Source organism: Myxine glutinosa, chromosome 8 (genome assembly GCF_964187855.1).
Source record: "Myxine glutinosa chromosome 8, kmMyxGlut1.1, whole genome shotgun sequence".
Taxonomy (NCBI): Eukaryota; Metazoa; Chordata; class Myxini; order Myxiniformes; family Myxinidae; genus Myxine; species Myxine glutinosa.
Genome location: NC_136268.1, coordinates 4,976,253 through 4,999,139, shown reverse-complemented (window position 1 = coordinate 4,999,139; position 22,887 = coordinate 4,976,253). Strand labels below are relative to the sequence as shown.

The 22,887-nt window shown below is 43.8% G+C and overlaps 1 protein-coding gene across 2 annotated transcripts in view; it reads left to right on the top strand.

Annotated features, from left to right (window-relative positions):
* The first annotated feature begins 1,256 nt into the window (after positions 1–1,256).
* LOC137432245 (CD9 antigen) overlaps positions 1,257–22,887 on the top strand; it is a 65,957-nt gene continuing 44,326 nt past the window's right edge. The window contains exons 1-3 of one of the 2 annotated variants that reach the window (XM_068124001.2): positions 1,257–1,577; positions 4,164–4,266; positions 22,110–22,207. In XM_068124001.2, coding sequence (XP_067980102.2) covers positions 1,434–1,577; positions 4,164–4,266; positions 22,110–22,207 — 345 coding nt within the window. In that variant the 5' untranslated portion in view covers positions 1,257–1,433. The remainder of the gene's footprint in view (positions 1,578–4,163; positions 4,267–22,109; positions 22,208–22,887) is intronic. The other variant, XM_068124002.2, reaches the window with a different exon arrangement.

Here is a 22,887-nt window from a genome sequence, read left to right as displayed (position 1 = left end):
ACGCTGGTACACACTGGTACACGAGTGATCGATATTGCGCTTTAACGTTGGTACACACTGGCACAAGAGTGATCGATATTGCGCTTTAACGTTGGTACACACTGGTACATGAGGGGTCGATATTGCGCGTTAACGTTGGTACACACTGGTACACGAGTGATCGATATTGCGCTTTAACGTTGGTACACACTGGTACACGAGTGATCGATATTGCGCTTTAACGTTGGTACACACTGTTACATGAGTGATCGATATTGCGCTTTAACGTTGGTACACACTGGTACACGAGTGATCGATATTGCGCTTTAACGTTGGTACACACTGGTACACGAGTGATCGATATTGCGCTTTAACGTTGGTACACACTGTTACATGAGTGATCGATATTGCCCTTTAACGCTGGTACACGAGTGATCGATATTGCGCTTTAACGTTGGTACACACTGGTACACGAGTGATCGATATTGCGCTTTAACGTTGGTACACACAGGTACACGAGGGATCGATATTGCGCTTTAACGTTGGTACACACTGGTACACGAGTGATCGATATTGCGCTTTAACGTTGGTACACACTGGTACACGAGTGATCGATATTGCGCTTTAACGTTGGTACACACTGTTACATGAGTGATCGATATTGCGCTTTAACGTTGGTACACACTGGTACACGAGGGATCGATATTGCCCTTTAACGTTGGTACACACTGGTACACAAGGGATCTATATTGCGCTTTAACGTTGGTGCACACTGGTACACGAGGGATCGATATTGCGCTTTAATGTTGGTACACACTGGTACACGAGGGATTGATATTGCCCTTTAACGCTGGTACACAAGTGATTGATATTGCGCTTTAACGTTGGTACACACTGGTACACAAGGGATCTATATTGCGCTTTAACGTTGGTACACTGGTACACGAGGGATCGATATTGCACTTTAACGTTGGTACACACTGGTACACGAGGGATCTATATTGCGCTTTAAAGTCGGTACATAATGGTACACGAGGGGTCTATATTGCGCTTTAACGTTGGTATACATTGGTACACTTGATCAAGATTGCGCTCTAACGTCGGCACTCACGCACTCTCGGAGTAAAAGCTCCGTCATCGCGAAAATTCCAGGTTTTACTGTTGTTGTAATTGAAAACAAAGCGCCTTGGCGCCAGCCTCGTATTTTCCAAAACAGACTCCGATTCCATCGCGGGGAAATTCCGCTCGGGGTGTTTGCGACCACCCTGACCACACCTCGCTGCATCTCGAGCGAGCGGGTCGCGGAGCTCGAGCCAAGAGGCGCGAAGAGGAATCGTAGCGACGCAGTGAGAGCGCGATCGCCATTTTCCAGGAACGCGATCGTAAGGACGTTGTTGGTAGAAAGGACCGTGATTCGGTACTCGCCTCGTCATGGGGGTGCAAGGCTGCATGAAATGCATCAAGTACATCCTCTTCGGATTCAATTTTTTCTTCTGGGTGAGATGATTATGTATCGTTCTCTCCCGCCTATTGGGGTCGTTCCGAACGCGTCCAGACAAACCCATCAGTCCATCACCATGTCGATCCTACCCATTTTGGTACGTGTTCTCGATCCGTGTACCTGATGCCTGATGTGTGATCCGTGATGTTGATGTGTGCCGTGTTTGTGTTTCGTGTGTACAAGTACCTGATGTGCACCTGTTGGTGAACTCAAGTGCCCGGTGCATACCTGTTGGTGGACACGAGTACCCATTGTGTACCTGTTGGTGGAAACGAGTAGACGTTGTATACCCGTTGGTGGACACGATTACCCGGTGTGTACTTGGTGGTCACAAGTACCCGATGTATACCTGTCGGTGGGCACATGCACCCGGTGTGTACTTGTTGGTGGACACAAGTACCCAGTGTACACATGTTGGACAAAAGTACCAGGTGTGTACCTGTTTGTGGACACGAGTACCGTTGAGTACTTTTTAGTGGACATGGGTACCTGGTGAGTACCTTTTGGTTGACACCAGTACCCGGTGAGTACTTTTTGGTGGACACGAGTACCCGGTGAGTACTTTTTGGTGGACACGAGTACCCGTGAGTACTTTTTGATGGACACGAGTACCCGGTGAGTACTTTTTGGTGGACACGAGTACCCGGTGAGTACTTTTTGGTGGACACGAGTACCCGGTGAGTACTTTTTGGTGGACACGAGTACCCCGTGAGTACTTTTTGGTGGACACGAGGACCCGGTGAGTACTTTTTGATGGACACGAGTACCCGGTGAGTACTTTTTGGTGGACACGAGTATCCGGTGAGTACTTTTTGGTGGACACGAGTATCCGGTGAGTACTTTTTGGTGGACACGAGTATCCGGTGAGTACTTTTTGGTGGACACGACCACCTGGTGTGTACTTATTGGTGAACACGACACCCTGTTGTTCCCTGTTGGTTCACATTTGATTGGTTCGCTGTGCACAGTAAATGTGGGTGAAGGATTCGTGCTTCATCGAAATTTGACATTGAGGAACTTCGTCCTTTGGCCAGTGATTAGGGTGGTTATATCATCGTTCGATTACCACCCCACACGTTACCCGTCGCTGATAGTAATCAATTGCTTTTCTTATTTATGAGCGAAATCTGAATGTTTTTGCCAAATACAATCTTAAAATATCCCGTGGTGACATGCTGTGCGAAAGCCCCCCCCCCCCCGCTCCAGTGCCGTGCTTTGCAACCCCCCCCCCCCACTCCTCCGATGCCGTGCCGTGCAACCTCCCCCCCCCCCCCCCACAGTGCTGTGCTGTGCAACCCTCTCCCCCCTCCCTCCGACACCGTGCTGGGCAACCCACCTTCTTCCGATGCCGTGCATCCCCCTTTCCCCCTCCCTCCGGCACCGTGCCGTGCACACTCACGTGTTCTGTGTTAGTTTCTCGTATTCCAGAATCCCTGCTCCTTGATTTTCGTTTGATTTCTCATTGCAAGCTCCGTTTTGTGACGCCATAAAAATAATCTGTGAATTATAATCTGCTGTGCCCCCAATAAACAGTGCCCCTATTACTGTGCCCCTGCAAATTGTGCCCCTATTGTGACCCTATTACCCTGTCCCTGTTATCGTGCCCAAATTACCATGTCCCCATTACCATGCCCCTATTACCGTGCTCTTATTACCATGCCCCTATTACCATGTCCCCATTACCATGCCACTATTACCGTGCCCCTATTACCTTGACCCTATTACCTTGACCCTGTTTCTCTGCCCTATTACCGGGTCCCAATTGCCATGGTCCTATTACCGTGCCACTATTACCATGCCCCTATTACCGTGCCCCTATTACCTTGACCCTATAACTGTGCCCCTATTACCTTTACCCTATTACCTTGACCCTATTACTGTGCCCTTATTACCATGTCCCCATTACCGTATCCCTATTACCATGCCCCTATTTCCGTGCTCCTATTACCATGCTCCTATTACCATGCCCCTATTACTGTGCCCCTATTACCATGTCCCCATTACCGTATCCCTATTACCATGTCCCTATTACCGTGCTCCTATTACCTTGATCCTATTAATGTGCCCCTATTACCATGCCGCTATTACAATGCCCCTATTACCATTCCCCTATTACCATTCCCTATTACCTTGACCCTATTTCTCGGCCCCTATTACTGTGTCCCTATTACCTTGACCCTATTACTGTGCCCCTATTACCTTTTCCCTTTTACGTTTCCCTGTTACCTTGACCCTATTACTGTGCCCCTATTACTGTGTCAGACTGACATCATTTTCGATGTTATTAATTCAGCGCCCTCTGGCATTGATCAGCAATCATTGCTTCTTCCAATATTGCCTCCCTGGTTTTGATGTTTCTTCCATGAACGTTTACCCTGGTAAAATTGCTACAATCACATGTAAAGATTGTTCATGGTGTCCATTTAAAATCCCATCATTTTCATCTTGTCAAAGCATTGTGGGAGGTCAATCGTTTCACTGCAACTTCTCAGATATTGCGAACCAATGGTGGTAGGGTGATGCACCGCCGAGCACCCCTACTTTGCATTAGATATTGCAAAATGAGAAAATTTACAATGTCGTCTCTTGCTGCCCGTGACCAAAAATCTCCAGGAATCCTGTTGTAATTTTTATAATTTTTCTAACAAAACGAGTCGAATACGTGGACATGCCCCTCACTCAGCTCGCAGGTGGTGCCGTTCTGGGGATCGCGCTGTGGCTGCGCTTTGACTCCCAGACCAGGGACGTGTTCGACATGGAAGGTGCGCCAACGACCTTTTACGTGGGTAAGTCGGGTCTTCAGCACACATTGCATGGCATTCCGATTCAGTGTACAATTCAGTGTATCCGATACTGATTGTGATCCGAATGTGTGTCCGTCGTCATGTGTACCATTATGGTGTTTTAATCCGCTAGAATAGTGCACAGGTAGCACATTTACCTTTAAGTCGTTCCAATGTGGATTTGATTCTGACCGGTCTATAAACTATCCTATTGGTGCTTCGCAGACAGGAAGTTGCATCACAGGGTCCATCAGACGGACATTAAGTTAAACGTTCCATCTGCTTACATTAGTTGGAATATGTAGAACATGTCTTTAATCGGATCCCGATGATGTCTTTAAAAATGAAGAGTCGAAGATTTATCGCCGGCATCTTGAGCCAATTACAAATTGTCTCCCAAATTGGTCCAAGTTGAATTGTCAGGCCACCATCTTGTGAAAGGCTTGAGCCTAAACCTCCCCTTTAGCCAACCCCACAGGAAGGTGAGAATAATTGAGACTGTAAGGACGAAGAAGAGGAATAGTAGTAGTAGTAGTCGTAGTAGTAGTAGTAGTGGTAGTAGTGGTAGTGGTGTTGTAACAGACAAACGACTCGGTATTTAATTGCAAACGCATTTGGAACAAGAAAGAGCAATCAGAGATTGCAAACCCTCGCCAGGATGTTTTCTGTGGTTTTTAAGGCTTTTATGTTAAAAGAAATATGGCGGGCGAACCACGTGACCGATGACGTCATAATTTCTGTATTTTCTCCACCATTTATCCCGAGATTATGCTTATGAAATTTCATCTTGATTGGATGATGTTTTGTACTTGTCGAATTATGACGTCACAATGGAGGCACCTATGACATCATCATTAACAGATGTTATTCCATATGGAGGGTTCTTTACAATGAGACATGTCTCAATTTTTTCTATTAAGCGCTTTCGGAGATGTCGAGGTGCAAATTATTTCAGTTTTTCCAAGATGGCGGCTGAACCACGTGACCAATGACGTCATAATTATCATTAAAAAAGTATACAGGTGGAGTTGCACCTATGGTGAAAATTTCCTGTCAATCAGACCAACGGTTGCAGAGAAAATCATTTATTCTATGCGGACAAACAAACAGACAGACAGACAAACGGACTCAAATGCAATTCCCTCTCCTCAGGTGAGGGTAATGAGAAAGAGCAATCAGAGATTGCAGACCCTTACCGGAATGTATTTGTGTGGTGTTTATTAGCTGCTGTGTTTGGGTGCTTTATTGCCGACGTAGATTTATGTTCAATCCAAGATGGCGGCCGAACCACGTGACCGATGACGTCATCATTTTTTTCCCTCCACCAATTTATGCCTACATGACGCTCAAGAAATTTCATCTTGATCGGATGAGGTTTTGTACTTGTCGAATTATGACATCATTATGAACATATTTTTATTCCACATGGAGATATCTTTACAATGAGCCATGTCTCAATTTTTTCTATTCAGCACTTTGGGAGATATAGAAGTGCAAAGTTTTTCGGTTTTCCAAGATGGCGGCCGAACCACGTGACGGATGACGTCATCATTAATTTTTTTTCTCCACCAGTTTATGCCGTCATGTCGCTCAAGAAATTGCATCTTGATTGGATGAAGTTTTGTACTTGTCGAATTATCAAATTATGACGTCATAATGGAGGCCTTGGGCCGAGAGAGTTAAAAATTGGGCACAGTCTATTCCAGGGCAAGACCAATATGTTTGTAAAGTTTGGCGATTCTACGTGCAACGGTGTAGATGTAGTGCTGCGCACAGACAGACAGACAGACAGACAGACAAACAGATGAGAAATCGGTCAGAGAACGAGGACTTGCCGGAATGTGCTTTTTTATCGGCCATTTTGGACAAATATGGCGGCCAAACCATGTGACCGATGATGTCATCATTATTTGTTTTCTAAACTAATTTATTCCTTGATGATGCTCAAGAAATTCCATCTTGATCGGATGAAGTTTTGTACTTGTCGAATTATGACGTCATAATGGAGGCACCTATGACATCATCATTAACATATTTTATTCCCCATGGAGAGTTCTTTACAATGAGCCATGTCTCAATTTTTTCTATTCAGCACTTTTGGAGATATAGAGGTGCAAAGTTTTTCAGTTTTTCCAAGATGGCGGCCGAACCACGTGACCGATGACGTCATCAATTGGGCACAGTCTATTCCAGGGCAAGACAAATATGTGTGTAAAGTTTGGTGATTCTATGTGCAACGGTGTAGATGTAGTGCTGCACACAGACAGACAGACAGACAGACAAACCAACCGATCAACATACTTGCCGGAATCTTTTCCGGCAAGTAACAAACGGACTCAAATGCAATACCTCTCCAGGCGAGGGTAACAATAAAGAGCAATCAGTGTTTGCAGACCCTTACCGGAATGTATTTGTGTGGTGTTTATTAGCTGCTGTGTTTGGGTGCTTTTTTGACGACATAGATTTATGTTCAATTTAATATGGCAGCCGAATGACGTGAATGATGACGTCATAAATTTAATTCTCACGTACAATGTTTGTGTCGATCACACTCAAGAAATTTCAAACTGATCGCGTTCTACTTGTCTAATTATGACGTCATAATGAAGCACCGATGACATCATCATGAATATATGCTGCGCCCTGTGGGGAGTACTTGACAATGAGCCTTGTTTCAATTTGTTTTCCATTGAGCGGTTTGGGAGATGTGGAGGGGAATTTTTTTCGGTTTATCCAAGATGGCGGCCGAACCACGTGACCCATGACGTCACAATTATCATTAAAAAATTATACAGGTTGAGTTGCACCTACGGTGAAAATTTCCTGTCAATCGGACCAACCGTTGCGGAGAAAATGAATTTTTAAATTGCAGACACTGCACACGTACGCACCTGAATGCTTAACCTCGCTTTTTACCTCGCAAGCGGAGGGTAATGAAGGTGTTGCCCGTACAGGAATCACACTCTGAGATAGCAAGCAATCCCAGTCTCCAGACAAGACCACTTGCTATCCACAGTTTAGGAAAGAATTTGGGTGCCTCGCCTATTCTTCATCAAAAGACACTGATTTATCTTAAATGTCCACAAACTAAAGCTAGCAGGCAGGACACCCAGCTTAATTCCCATCTGAGTAATGACACACTTTGTGATGCAAAACCCTGAAGTAGTCGCTTTGTCGATGGCCGGCTCCATGCCAATTTAGAGGCGATCGCTTCTCCGAGCGGAGGTAAACGATCCTATTCCGAGTGTGGTCTAATTCCAGGCCTGTTATCAGGATGTTAACCTAATTTCGATTCCCAGGGATTTGCCAATGCCACCCAAATGAGTGGCGCCCAGGAGACGGATTGCGGAGCAGATGCACACAATCTTAATGAAGAATGGTTTATTGAAATCATCATGAGGCACATTTACAGACAGATCCAGACAGAATATGAACTAGAACGCCACTCAGTGGAGCGCATACTCCCGCCGTGGGTGGCCGCTGCTGAGCCCTATCTTCCAATGGTAAAAAAAATCCTTCAAAAATTCCTGGATCCGGAATAATATCCTGAGCTTCACCAAAAACTAATCAATTCTTCCTTATCCCAAGGGCAATCATCCCACCAACTTTCATCCAAGTCCGTTCATAACTTTTCCAGATATCTTGTTCACGAACACACGAACATACGAACACACACACACACACACACACACACACACACACACACACACACACACACACACACACACACACACACACACACGGACGGACACGATCGAATGCATTACTCCCGCTTAATAAATAGATATAATATACAGTAGATCCTTATATTACAATAAAATCTTCCCCTTTATAGGCCCAGACACACACTGGCACACCCACTCACACACTGGCACACCCACTCACACACGATTCGGACAGGATTGTTAAAAGGCCGAAATGTCTGAGGAAACAGCTAGGAGAGCAGAGCAGTCTTGTACCCGGCAGAGATCGTAGAACATCGAAGCCTCCCTGACATAAGATGCGCAACCTGCTCCATGGAGATTCTTGGCAAAGGGTAACAAGCACTCCAGTACAAGACCCCAAATTGCATTGATTAGACCAGAATGTATCAGGTTCAAGGAGGCCTTCGTCTTGCAGTCGACTAAATATGCTGGTCAAGTTAAGTCCAGTCCTTTTTTATTCCTTCAATGTATCTGGCTTATTTTACCTCTAAAACGCATTGCTTTCCTATTACTGTATACCAACTCTTCTACTGCTCCTGGTATGGCCTGGTCTGCTCAAATGTCTTAAATACCCTAGTTCCACTCCGTGTTTTAACACAAATGTGTAACAACCACATCTTGCTTTTAATTCAAACTAATGCTTGCGTTCTATGGAATTAAGAACTGTGATGCATGCTGATGCAATTGGCAATACTGTCACGTGTACAGCCCCCACATCAACCGCTCAACCACAACCGTGACTGAAGGTGGCACGGAGACCAAACACGGTGGAGATCATGTTTTAAGATAGTTTAAAAACGACGAGATCATTAAAAATTACATTTAATTTGTGGATGGCCGAATGAAACAGGGATCACGGTGAGCGATATGAATCTGTTCCTATATTCCGAATGTGGTCGAGATCATTGTCACTAATTTAATCCTCCAGGGTTTCCAATAATCGGAATCATTGGCACCCAGAAGAGATGGTGGGTTTAATAAAGCACAAAACAGATACGGAGCTCCCAAACAAATAAGGACGATTCATAAACATGATGTTTAACTACTACTAGGAAGGGTACCCATCCCAAGTGACGGAAAAAGCTAGCAAAGGTATAAAAGCATCCGCTTCCTCTCCTCCTCTCTCTCCCTCCCTTTCTCTCCCTATCCCCTCTTCCCTCTCCGCTGTCCCCTTTCCCCCTTTCCCCCTCACCCACTCTCTCCCCCATTCCCCTGTCCCTCCCCTCTCTCCTACATTCCTCTCTACCCCCACACCCCTCTCTCCCCACTCCCATCTCTCCACCACTCGCCAGTCTCTTGTCTCCGCCACTCCCCTGTCTCCCCCACTCCACTTCCTTCCCTACTCTCTCCCTTTCCACTCCCCTCACCCTCCGCTGTCTCCTGTCTCTGCCACTCTCCTGTCTCCACCACTCCCATGACTCCCCCACTCCTTCCCCTGCTCCTCTTCCTCCCCACTCCCATGTATCTCCCCACTCCCCTGTATCTCTCCACTCACCTGTCTCTCCCACACTCCCCAGTCTCTCCCCCACTCCCTCCCCTCACATCTTGCTCCCTCCCTCACTCCCCTCTCCCCCAGTCCCCTTTCCCCCACTCACTTCTCCCCCACTCTTCTCTCCTCTCTACATGTCTGTGCTCTATCTTTTTTTAACTGCTTTAATTTACTTTTCTATTTTTTTTTGTACCATACTGTACATAACTGATGTACCATACTCGTTAAAGAGTGTCTGTGCCACCAAAGCAGCTTCCTGAGCAAAGGTTATACTGGATGGTTTGCCATTGCCTTCCCAGCAGTAGTTCGGGCAGGAATTTGTAATTTGTTCAGGTTGCCGGTGATAGCTCGCCCACTCTTCGTGAAGGACACCACGGAGATCTTCAGCATCCACCAACTATTGTTGGAAGACGGGATGCCAACTTAACGTCCATCGAAGGGACGGCACACATTGATGATTTAACGAGTCTGTGAAACACCAGGATGACAGTTTATAGCTGGGTCGCGATGCGAACCCCGGCTTTCGTGATGCCAGCCCAGGCTAGAAAGCCTAGAGAATGTGAGTACCCCAAGGTTATCTTGTGAGCCCAGGTCGTCCCTTAACGCACTGTTAATAAACAAAATAAAGACAATCATTAAGAAGTGGAAGGCGTATGGTACCAATACCCTGCCTAGATCAGGCCATCCCTCCAAACTGGATGACCAAGCAAGGGGGAGACTGAATAGAAAGGCCACCAAGAGGCCAATGCTAACTGTGAAAGAGCTGCAGGCCTTTATGGCAAAGACTGGTCACAGTGTGCATGAAACAACAATATCCCAAGCACTTCACAAGTCTGGCCTGTACAGTAGGGTGGCAAGAAGGAAGCCGTTGCTCAAAGAATCCCACCTTGAGTCCCATATGAGGTATGCAAAAAAACACTCCAGAGATTCTGAAGCCATGTGGCAAAACGTTTTGTGGTCTGACGAAACCAAGATGGAACTTTTTGGCCTAAATGCAAACCCAACCCAACACAACACATCACCCAAAGAACAAGATCCCTACTGAGAAGCATGGCAGCAGCAGCATCATGTTATGGGGATGGTTCTCATCAGCAGGGACTAGTGCACTTTCCAGGGTAGAAGGGAAAATGGATGGAGCAAAATACAGAAAAGCCCTAGAGGAAAACCTGCTGCTCTCTTCAAGAAAGCTGAAATTGGAATGGAGTTCACCTTTCAGCATGACCACAGCCCACAGCACACAGTCAAAGCTACACTTCAGTGGCTAAGGAACAAAAATATAAATGTCCTTGAGTGTTCCAGTCAGAGCCCCGACCTAAATCCAATTGAAGATCTGTGGCATGACTTGTAGATTTCTGTCCATAAACGCTCTACATGCAACATGACTGAGTTTGAACAGTTTTGTACAGAAGAATGGACAAATATTGCCCAATCAAGAGCATGGACAAATAATGGTGGTAAGGCAATGCCAAACCACCGAGTATGACCCTTGCCAATAAACTGTTTCGGCATCACCAACACTCTGTAAAGTGCATGGTACATGTTATTATTTTAGTGATGGTCTCAGTGTAAAGAAAAGCTTGACCGGTGTCTGATTAATGCATCGTTCACCATTGCTGGGGCCTTCATTTATTGAGCAGTAATCAACTTAACCATTGTGCGGTTACATCACTCGCATTGGCTCATGTCAAGCACATACTTCATGCCAAACCATTGACCAGAAGTCGAGGTTTAATCACCGCAAAGCATTTGCAGTTTTAAGTTTGGCTCGAAGGAATGAACCTATTTGGTGATCTACGACAGCTGTGGAGGCCAGATACAAACAAGAATGGATTTACAGAGGATTTGAAGTCGTCTCAATGATTGGGAAAACTGCTCCAGTTTGATTATTTCACCACTTTGATTGTAAAAAAAATATCTCACCTACCTTTTCAATTTGCAGTCTCTCAGGAAGATCTTGGAAAAGTACTACATGAAGACCACAGACAGACGTTAAGGGACATCAGATATTCCTTTGGATCAACGATGAGGACATTAAGAGACAATAGACAAATCAAAACAGAATATCAGTTTTGTACATGCGAACCCCACCTTCATGAGCTACCTGCTCAGATACCAAAGACCTAACTATTTTAATTAGAGCGAACGCAAGTATTGGTATGAAATACCATGATTTTAAAGGACAAAAATGCAATTGCTTTCATGTTTCTTTATTAATTGAAATGCAGTGCAACAGAAATCTTCTGTGACGCTCCATGACGTCACTGGTGCAACTATTGGCAACGACCAAATTAAGTGTAGTTGAGATTCTCAGAAGTTTGTTGCATGAAGCTCTTCTAAACACTGAAATACACGATGATGATTGATACGCTTAGTGGTGTCCTCCATAATGGGTCTAAGTTGAAGAATTTCTTCCAAGTTTTCTCAATTTGGATTTGCTGTCACGCAAGATTCTGGAGGAAACTCTGTCATGCCAAAGCTTGGCGTGTGTCCGATATTGTTTCTCCCCAAACACCGTGTCTTAAATCGATTTCGTCCTGTAGTCGTGAGAGTGCACGATTTCCATTTCATCGAATTTCAAATCTCAGCCGCTGTTTCACACCGGCATCACAATCCAGTGCACTGGGTTTGATGCCACCACTTCCTGGCATCACAAATGTTGCTATCTGCAGATTTTTTCCCCTTTCTCCCAATAAATCACAATCGGAATCGGAATCCATAATAACCGGCCATAATAAAGCAGCAAAGATTAACTGGGTTTTTGTTGCTGGGGATTTTGACGTCCGCAGGTTGTGCAATATAATTCTATTTTTGAAGAAAAGCGGTCTATTATTTTGATGACAATTATCTTTCTAATTCACATTTTAATGTTTTTTTTGATCTTGATATTTTTGATTATGTATATTTTATATTTTATATTTAATTATCAATATTTTGATCTTGCTTTTTTGCAAATGTAAATTCCTGCTGTCCTTCCTTGAATATTTAATTTCACACCGATGCAAAGAAGCCTATAGAACAACGATGTTGGGTTTTGATGATCTTCACTGTCTATTTCCTGAATCTAATTGATCTCTCAGGGAGACTTCCACAATCCAGAGAATATGAGGACAAAATGCAAATGGGCAACCCGGCCTGGACTTGGGGAGGGACTGGGCAACTGGGCTGGGAAACTGGGCAACTGGGACTGGGCAACTGGGACTGGGCAACTGGACTGGGCAACTGGGCTGGGGAGGGACTGGGCAACTGGGCAACTGGGAGGGACTGGGCAAATGGGCAACCCGGCCTGGACTTGGGGACTTATACATCTCTGCCAAATTTCTTTTGAATCTGTCCACAACTTTTTGAAATATTTTGTTCACAAACGGACAGACAGGGGTGAAAACATAACCTCCATCCACCTTTGATGGCGGAGGTAAAAAGCCCGTCAATAATGACGAGTTGGCATAGTTTATTCAATGGTACAGCCTCGTGAGCATGCCAGTCTGAAGCCTCAGCCTAGCATCAGGTATTTATGAGACATCCTATGGATGTAAATGAACACTCATCTTATGCCACGTGTTGCATATCACGTTCAGCAAATTTCACCTCCCTGTATTTATTGTTATTTTGGAGAAAAAAATCGCTTCCGTACACCAACCACCCTTGAGGCTCAGTTTGCAAGTCCAATTCCAATAGAAGAGACGTAATTACTGTTGTTTGGGGTCTTTTGAGTCCTTGGGGTCTTTTGGGTCCTCTGGTTCGTTTCCATCTTCTGGCGCTTTTGGGTCCTCTGGGTCATTTTGGGTAGTTTCCATAATCTGGGTATTTTGGGTCTTTGGGGTCCTTTGAGTCTTTTGGGATCTCTGTCTGGATCTTTTAGGTATTTTGGGTCCTCTGGGTCTTAAAGAGTCTTTTTAGTCTTCGGGATATTTTGGGGTTTCAGGTATTCGGGGTCTTTTGGGTATTCAGGTATTTTGGTTATTCGGGGTCTTTGGGGGTATTTTGGGTCATTGAGATATTTTGGGTCCTCAGGGTCTTTTAGGTCATTTCGGTCCTCAAGGTCTTTAAGAGTCTTCTGGGTCTTTTGAGTATTTGGGGTCTTTTGGGGATTCAGGTATTCAGGGTCTTTTGGGTGTTCGGGTCTTTTTGGTCTTCGGGGTCTTTTGTTTCTTCGTGTATTTTTGGGTTCTCGGGGACTTTAAGGGTATTTGGGGTAATTTAAGTCTTCGGGGCATTTCAGGTCTTTGAGGTTTTTTTTGGTCTTTGGGTGTCTTCAGGGTTATTAAGGGTCCTCTGGGTATTTTCGGTCCTCAGAGTCTTTTGACCGTGGTGCACACACAGTCGTGTTCAAAGATTGCCCATTAAAACCCCACTCAAATCCCTCCTAAAACGCTACTCAAAGCCTATAAAACCTCCCCTTATCGAAGGGGACAGACATCAGATATCTGCACAAACGCCCAAACAGACATTGTGTTTTATATGGTAGATTTTTTCCATCTCGTACATTCGGCCATTTTATCATGCTTTGTAATTATCATGTTGGTGAGCATGTTGGGATGTTTCTCACTTTTTTATCAATCAGTGCCAGCAGCTTTCTCTGTCTTCTCTTTAAATTCTGGACCTGGGAGGAATGCCAGAAATATGAAGCGTTTTGTGCACAGAGAGCTATTCAATCAACTCGCGTTATTGTCCTTCCCTAATGCACCTCTGATATATGGCCAAATTAACCTTTCTGGAGGATTTTTCATTCGAGGAACAAATTTGTTTGCTTTATGTTCATTGGAACTCATCCTTGGATCCACTCGGTGACCAATATGTATCTGGACAATCTATCACAATACAAATACAAAGCTGACCTCGGCTACCTTTATTGTTGTACACCGCTCCTTTCCCATTCCATCTCCAGGCACTGCATGACGTCATCGCCGGGCACCGAAAGGGAGTACTCCGTTTTCACTTCGGTTTCTTTCTTGTTTGTCCGGACGATATCTCAGCCATCCTTTGAGCTAGGAAGCTGAAATTTGGGCACAATAGTGAACAGGTGCTTTGACAAAAACATATTTTTGTGTTTTTGATTATTCAGTTAATTGATTCATTACTTAATTATTATTATCGATTAAGTACAGGTGCTTATTTATTTCCTTTCTCATCTGGGCATTATCTCAGGCACCTTTTGAGCTAGGAAGCTGATATTTGGACATGACAATGACCAAGTGATTTGGCTTTAAAGGGTATTTTTGATTTATTGATTAATTAATCGAATAATTATTAAATTATTCGATTAATGACTTAATTTTTTTTTAAGTTACAGATTTGGATAAAGCAGTGGTGGTTTAGCTTTTATATTAGCCAATTGATGAATAATTTTATTGTTTTACGATTATTATTTATTTTTTCCGGTTATTAATCACTTATTTATTTTCTTTCTCATCTGCGCAATATCTCAGGCACCTTTTGAGCTAGGAAGCTGATATTCAGACACGACAGTCACCAAGTGATTTGGCTGTAAATGGCATTTTTGATTTATTGATTAATCAATTAATCGATAAATTATTTATTGATGAGATAATTAATAAATTAATTATACTTTTTTCGATTAATGACTTATTTAATTAATCTTCAAAAAGCTACAGCTTCGGATGAAACACTGGTGGTTGAGGTATTCTATTAGCCAATTGATTAAGAAATTATTTCACAATTAGTATTTATTGATTTTAATTATGCAATTAATCAATCAATTATTGCACACCTCTCCATCCCAATACCCTGGTGTTTGGCTAGCGGCTAGGGTGCCAGCTTAGGATCCTAGGATCCTGGGTTCGAATCCCGGTCGATCGCTGAATTAACGCCAGGGGGGTTGACTCAGCCTGTCATCCTTCCGAGGTCGGCAAATTGAGTACCAGTTCACTGGTAATTCCCTGTTTGTCGTTAAAGGCGGCAAAAAGGGTTGGCGTCAGGAAGGGCATCCGGCCGTAAAACATTGCTTCAAAAAGGGGACCGAAAAACAACAACAACCACGGTTCCCGAAAAAGGCCAACCCCCGCTTTGCGGGGAAAAATGGCCTCTAAAGGTGGTTTTTTTTTTTTTCTCCATCCCAATACCGCCTCTATGTGCTGCACGGTGGTATTGCCAAGTGCCCCAGAAATGCCGCGCTGGAGGATATTTATTTGTTTGGCATGGGGGCGGTGTAATTTGAATGTATCTATCCTTGTAATTTGCCTTAATTGATGGTTCTGTGGATTTTCCAAGGCCAGCAAGTTGTCTTAATTATAGTCTCATTATGATGAGCGAGTGCAAAAGGAGCAGGAAAATACAGCAAAGGCATCCCACATGAGCTATGAACTTTCTACCCCCTTAAAGTACAAAAGATGGGAAATAATTTGTGATTGTTTTGGGAGGTCACATGTTTATTACCAATGCCAATCTGGTGGAATTTCCTTACTTATGCCCCCATCACAACTGCCCCCCTAATTGCCCTCCCCCCTCACACGTGGCTCCTAATTACCCCTACTCACACATACCCTCCTAATTACCTCCCCGCCCCCAACACAAACATCTTTCCCTCTTATCCACAATCCACAACCCTCCTATCTCTTTAATCCTCAGTTACATTCCTGTTCTCATTTTTATATTTCTCCGATCAGCCTCACATCTCCCATTCCCACATACATGCATTAGTGTTGGCTCCTTACCAAGACTTTAGGAATATTGAGTGCTCATTACCTCCATGGTAAGTGCATTGAGCTCATTATGTCCCATTTACCCAAATTACCCCATTTCCAAGCACTTACTTTTTCCAGGTTTTTGGGATTTTCTCCTCCCCTCTCCCTCACCTGTTTTTATTTCGTAGTTGTCGGTTGGTTTGTAGTTGTTGTAGTTTGTAGTCTTAGTTGTTGGTGTTCCCCCTTTCAATTTTGTTCCCTTCCATTCTGCTCTAGCCCTTACACGAGCCTCGATCATTTATAATAAAAAATTGCATTAAGGCAGCTGTTCCATCATTTTTGAACATAATACTTAAAAGTGTGTTTGGGTTCTGTGGCTAATTTATAATGGATTGTCTGCTTGATGCACAATGGATGTACTATGTCCGGAGGTTTACCACAATGGCGAACTAGAGAGTTCACGGAACACCTTACGCCGTGCAGTCTTGAGAAAAAAGGAAACCTGCGAGCTTTGTGAGCAGCAAATTTGATTGGTCAATATTATGATGTAAAATGCCGTAATATTTTGTCCGAGTCCTGCTAAACAAAAGGTTTTTGGAGGTGACAGTAAGGCGATTTGTATTCTACAGTTTTCAAGCATATAACTAAATTTAAATAAAATAAAGATTCTAAAGGTTGTAGAAAAAAGTTTTTGGAGGTTTACCGCCGTTGATGCAACGTCTTCTACACCACCTTGTCTAACATGTTGCATTAGTTCTTCATGCCCGTTGTTTGTGTCCTTTATGACATCGCTAAAAACAGTACATTTCCTGTTTGGAATGATTTTCAATTTTGTTTGACTGACAGACAGGGAGACAAAAAATGATCTCGCTCCTTTATACACATATACAGTCAGGACAAATTCAGACAAAAGACTGCTAAACTACAGATTCATTTTCTGGTTCTTGTTCAAAATTTAACATTCAATTTTAATTAAGTCATTACTCCATCATAAACTGATGTTTGCGGACAGACAAACAGATAGACAAAGTGAACCAATATTGCTTAACTCCGCTTCTCTCTTTGAGGGTGCGGGGTAATAAAATAAGTTTAGGTTGCAATCAGAATTGTCACACATAAACAACAAACTTTATTTCGCCAATGGCGCCCTATATGGCCACATTCACACTTGGCTTTCTGATTTCCTCCATTTGCATAGTCTACGTTTCACGACCAATTGAAACCTTTTCCCCTTCTCCCAATGGAGACTGGAATGCCTCCATGCAGTGTCTTGGGCTCAGTGTTTCCTAATCAACACAAACGACCTATTTGATGCTCTGGAAAACCCTCTCAATTTTTGCAGATGACTCCACATTGTGTTGCACATGACTCCCATCCCACTGCACGTGCTCCAGAAGAATTGTCAAACAAATGTATTTCCATTGTCAGCCATTGAAAGAGGTTCAGTGTATTCAACTTCTCGGCCTCACCATCACCTCTCCTGGGCCAAACACATTACAGAGCTGCCCCCCTCCCCCAAAGCCAGCCGCAGATTCGGCAGCTTGTCGAGCCAAGTTATTCCTTGAAAAATCAAGACTACTCACATCCTTCAAAACTGTGGCTCAATGGAGTACTATGTACTACAATGGAGTACCTCTATGGATTGGTGCCCCAGTATCAACTCTGCCTCTCCTGGAATCTGTGTAATCTGAAGCTCTTAACATTATTGGCATCTCCTGCAATGATCTGAAGCATAATGCCTTCACATTACAGAAAGATTGGTGGCCCCCAGGTTTGTTTTAACCGCCTCTAGTGCGGGTTTCAACTGCCTCAAGAGGAGCAAGGTAAGAAGCAGGAGCACCAGCCCAGCATGGGGAGCAATACTGCAGGGGGATCATTAGCTCCCTCCATTGCCTTGGCCTTCTGACCCTCTGACCCTCTCCAGAAACTCCAGGATGCATGCATTGGTCCAGTAACACCTGGTTAAACGTCCAAAATCGAGGCTGACTGTACACCTCAACTCTTTTGCTCCTATTTTCTGTTGTGAAATTGCATTCTTGAGAATCGCATTCCTGACGCTGTCTACCATTAACTATATATCAACAGATCGAGATACAGCTGTTGTCTGCCTATAGCTTAGCGGATGGATGGGGTACTGTATGGCGCAATTTGTGTGACTTTCTTTGCAATCCACATTTTTTAGTTGAAAAAAAAACAAACTGTTTGAGGAAAGTTTGTGCAACTCCGAGCACAGCAGGGCTGGCATTGATGGAGTCATTGCTGCAGAGGGGCATCTATAATTGGAGTGCAATTGCAAGGTCCTGCAGCTCCTGTCAATGCCAGGAAGAGCTATGCAAATTGAATGCCAAGCAAATCGAATGATTTGTTTAACCAATGTATGGATACTGTCCGAGGATTTGGGTGTGACGGGAGGGGCATAGGGGGGATTCGTTTCCTGAAAAAAATGTTGACTTTTTGTGGGAACCACCCCTTAATTATGTTGGGGAAAACAGCAATGAAATGTGGTCTTTAATATAATTAATATCTTTGGTAATGTGGAAATAGAACATGAGCTTAAACTAATATAACTGAGCTGGAGACTCCTACTATTTTTACATTTGCACACAGAGTTTGCAATTTGCGTTTTCTTAAAATTAGAGACCTGGTGACATCAACAGTTCTCATTTGTGATTCCTTCCAAATATCTCTTATGATCTCATCTCTCATGAGATGTGAAAGAAATCTCGTAAGGGTCCCATCAGATGGAAATTCGCATGATGAATTATTGTTTCAGTCCGAAGATGTATTGTCGGGTGTTCAAAAAAAATTCTGAGCAAGATACCCCATTTTATATTTCAAATTATATTCTGTATATTTTTCTTGCTATATATACAGGGTGTCTCAAAAAGATGTTTACACATTTTAAGAAAGAAAAACTACCCATTACACACCTAAGAAAAGGTCAATATTTGGTGTGCGCAGAAGCAATAGATGTGCCTGTGTGGTGCCCTGCTGATTCCAGCCTCTCAAGCATTTTTCCTTTGGCCTGGCTCAACTATATCACATTATGAATGTACCCAACATGCTCTTCGGCCATGGCTGTCTCTGATTGGTCCAGAGATGACAATTATTTATTTTTACCCCGACACATCTCCTTAAAGATTTTTGTGCTGATCATGTGAATTGCTGTAACACAATCGCATAATTTTCCGCACCCATTGATGAACGGTTGGGTGTACGCATCTTGCACAGTACCATACGTCTCAAATTTATCACGGGTTATTGTAATTGGTATTCCTGATGGAAGTTCCATTCAAAATTCACGTCTCCAGTCTTTGCACTTCACACGCATTTTGGAATTTACAATACCACTTCAAAATTACTTTGCTTTGTTCAAACATCAAGCGACCTTCTGCCACAATAGTGCCTATAGAAAGTCCACCCTTAAAAAAACCATAAAGGCGTCCGTAAAAAAAAAAAAAACCTCAATCGATATCTAGCCTTTGATAATTGTAATTTCTATAAGTACAAACTGTGAAATATAAATCTCAATGAACATTTACGTAAAGACCGTAAACGCGTCCGTAAAACAAATAAATAAATTTTAAAAATTGTAAATTCGTTAAAAAAAATCGTAAAAATTTTCACCTCCGTAAAACAAATAAATAACCTAAATTGATATCTAGGTGCAGGTCGGTGAGTGGAAAAAATGGAATAATAATCCTCATTTACAAAGGCAAAGGCCCCCTCTCTAACTGCCGCAGGTAAAGCCCGATCACCTTGATATGTCAGTGCCTGGGAAGGTATTTGCTCATGTTTTTTTTCACCACATTCACGCCCTCCTGCTACAAGGTAGACGCCTCTAGCAATCTGGTTTCAGAAACCCAAACAGGTCTGAAATGGATCCTATACTAGCCCTCTTTATTCATGTAGAACCTCATCGGTAATTTCAGTGCCCGTTAATTATGGCGTATATCGACATCAATGCCGCATTTGAGTCTGTTGACTGGACACCCCTATGGAAGGTTGTGAGAGGCAAATGGAGTTCCGCCATAACTTCTCAACTTGATCCGGAACCTACATGACTATACAACAGCTTGCATTGGAGTGGACACTGACTTATCAACACCTTTCCCCATGTCTTCTGGAGTTTGTCAAGGCTGCATCCTTGCTCCCTCCCTCTTCTGCAGCGGCATGGACTGGATAATGTCAAGGTGTACAGATCAGCTTGGAATCAATATTGGCAGAGAAGTAATTACCGATATACTCTATGCAGATGATGCTGACATATTTGTGAGAGACCCTCGTGGCCTGCTGTTCAATCACTTTAAATTGGTTGCTAAAAGCCTAGGCCTAAAGCCCTCATGGCAATAGTTGGGCGTAGTTGTAGAGTCAGTGGATCACTTCACCTACCTGGGCTCCAACATTCATTCATCTGGATACTGCAGCCCTGGTGTGAGTAGACAAATTGACATGGCTGGTTCTGTCATCGGGCAACTAGACGCACCGTCGTAGTTTACCATCAAAGCTCTGTATTTTATTTACAGAACATGCGTCCATCCTGTTCTTCTGTATCGTTGTGAGACATGGACACTTTTGAAAAAAGGACCAAGATAACGCATAAAGAACAACGGATTCGCTCCTACTGTACCATACTTCCTGACTTCCTGGCAGAGTACGTCTTGATGTCATACGTTTCAGGCATGCATCAAAGTTCTGGCCCGCCGATTCTGCCCCCCCCCCCCCCAGCCCGCCCCCCACCCGAGCAAAATGGGGCACATTTTACATGCAGTATGTAAGATAACTGCTTCATTCGTCAGACCATATGCTGTGGTGTGCTCTCGCAAGATCTCACGTGATCTCAAGATCTCAAGGTATATGGTATTTCACAAAACATGGAACCAAACACACATGGAGCTCTATTTATTCCTCCGTAATTATTTTTGACTTAGTTTTTTAACCTCTTGCACCTCCTCTGTTACCCTCGTTATTTCCGGGTGCACCCTCACGAGTTCACCATCTGACACCACCTTATCCGTTTCCATTTTACATTCCATCATGTTTGTGTGTTCACTCATCACCCACTCCTTTACCTCCATTACTTCGCCCATCTCTTTCATTGTCTTTGTCACCTCATCATGCCGTGTTCTCCACTCCCTCTTTACGACTCCCGGTTCCTTCTTGATTTCCCTCTGGACATTTTAAATTATTTTATTTCGTTGGTATTTTCCAGAATTTCTTTAGTTTAATTCATTCTGTCCTACCGTAAGACCTTCCCACCCCTGGTAAAATTGAAATTTTGCTTTCTGAAGTCTGACTTATCTGTTTAAGAACTAGAGTTGACCAGTTTGGTGCCCCGATCTGATCAAATAGCTCATGATGTTGGGATCCCAGGGTAAAACCTCAAGCTGCTGTAGATGTGGCCCAACAAATCATGGAAGGCTAATATGATTTACACCTACACCTTTCCCTTCATGCTACCTACACGGGAATTCACTTTTCCTTGTTTGCGCTGCCAGGTACTGCCTCTTGCGTTTTCCTTGACATCACCTTCATATATCCTGAATTGAAACTTCAAAAGTATGTCCAACATGGGGCAGGTAGTCCATGAAAATGGTTTCAAAAAGCAGAACCTCCCCTATTTTGTCACAATTGCAGGTCCTGCCTCTGGGCCTGACTAGGAAGGGTGAATCTGATCAACCATTGATCTCTGTTCCGTGTGCATGTTTGTCTGATTACTTAAGGAATCCTTCAATAATTCCTGAAACTCTGTGATGTTACAGCTCTAATTGATGTGTGGTCCTTACGGTAAAGCCCAGTTCTACCATGAAACTGGTTAAAAATCCCTTTGGAGCCACTTATTAATATAAACAAAATGTTTCGTGGAATATTTCACCGTTACAGATTTGCTTTGAAAATGCATTTGAGATGTTGTTTAACTAACAGCAGAACTCAATGTTAACCCAAATCTTTGTCTGTCTCATCCTTCCCCTCTTCCCTCTGCCCCTCACCCTGTCTGGTTGTGTGGTGCAGGGGTCAATGTTCTGATGGGAGCTGGTGCCCTTATGATGCTTATTGGCTTCCTGGGCTGTTGTGGAGCTATCCAGGAATCGCAGTGCATGCTGGGTTCAGTAAGTTTCGCAGACTGTCTATAACCTTATGATGATGACATGATCACTTTTCTTGAACTTCTTCATCTCCTCATTAGGCATAACCTCTATTGAACCACCTTTTTTGAGGCCATTTTCCCCCGCAGAGCAGGGGTTGGCCTTTTTCGGGCGACGTGGTCCCATTTTTGAAGCAATGTTTTACGGCCGGATGCCCTTCCTGCCGCCAACCCTGTTGGCCGCCTTTTGTGACACACAGGGAATTACCAGTGAACTGGTACTCAATTTGTCGAACTCGGAAGGATGACAGGCTGACTCAAACACTAACAGTAACCCTAACACTCTTAAAGAAAGTACCATGAAAATATCATTTGCATCAAATTTACACTACTTATGATGGTACCATCATTCCCCAATGCTCTCAAAGCAATAAACTCATGATACGCCAAGCGTGAGTGGAATGTAACATTCCCCAAAGTCTGTGCACGAATCCCCATGCTGGGTGAAGGTCGAAGTTGTGCAGAATGACAAGAACAACAGGCAGGTATCGGCGCGTCTGCAGACAAGGAGTTACGAGGTGTGAGGTCGGGCAGATGGCGGCGCGGGGTGACGATCCCCCAAAACTTGAGTGCAATCCACACCTCACGTCCACCAACGATTAAGCTGATATGGAAACCAACGGCGATCAACACAAAGAGGTCGAT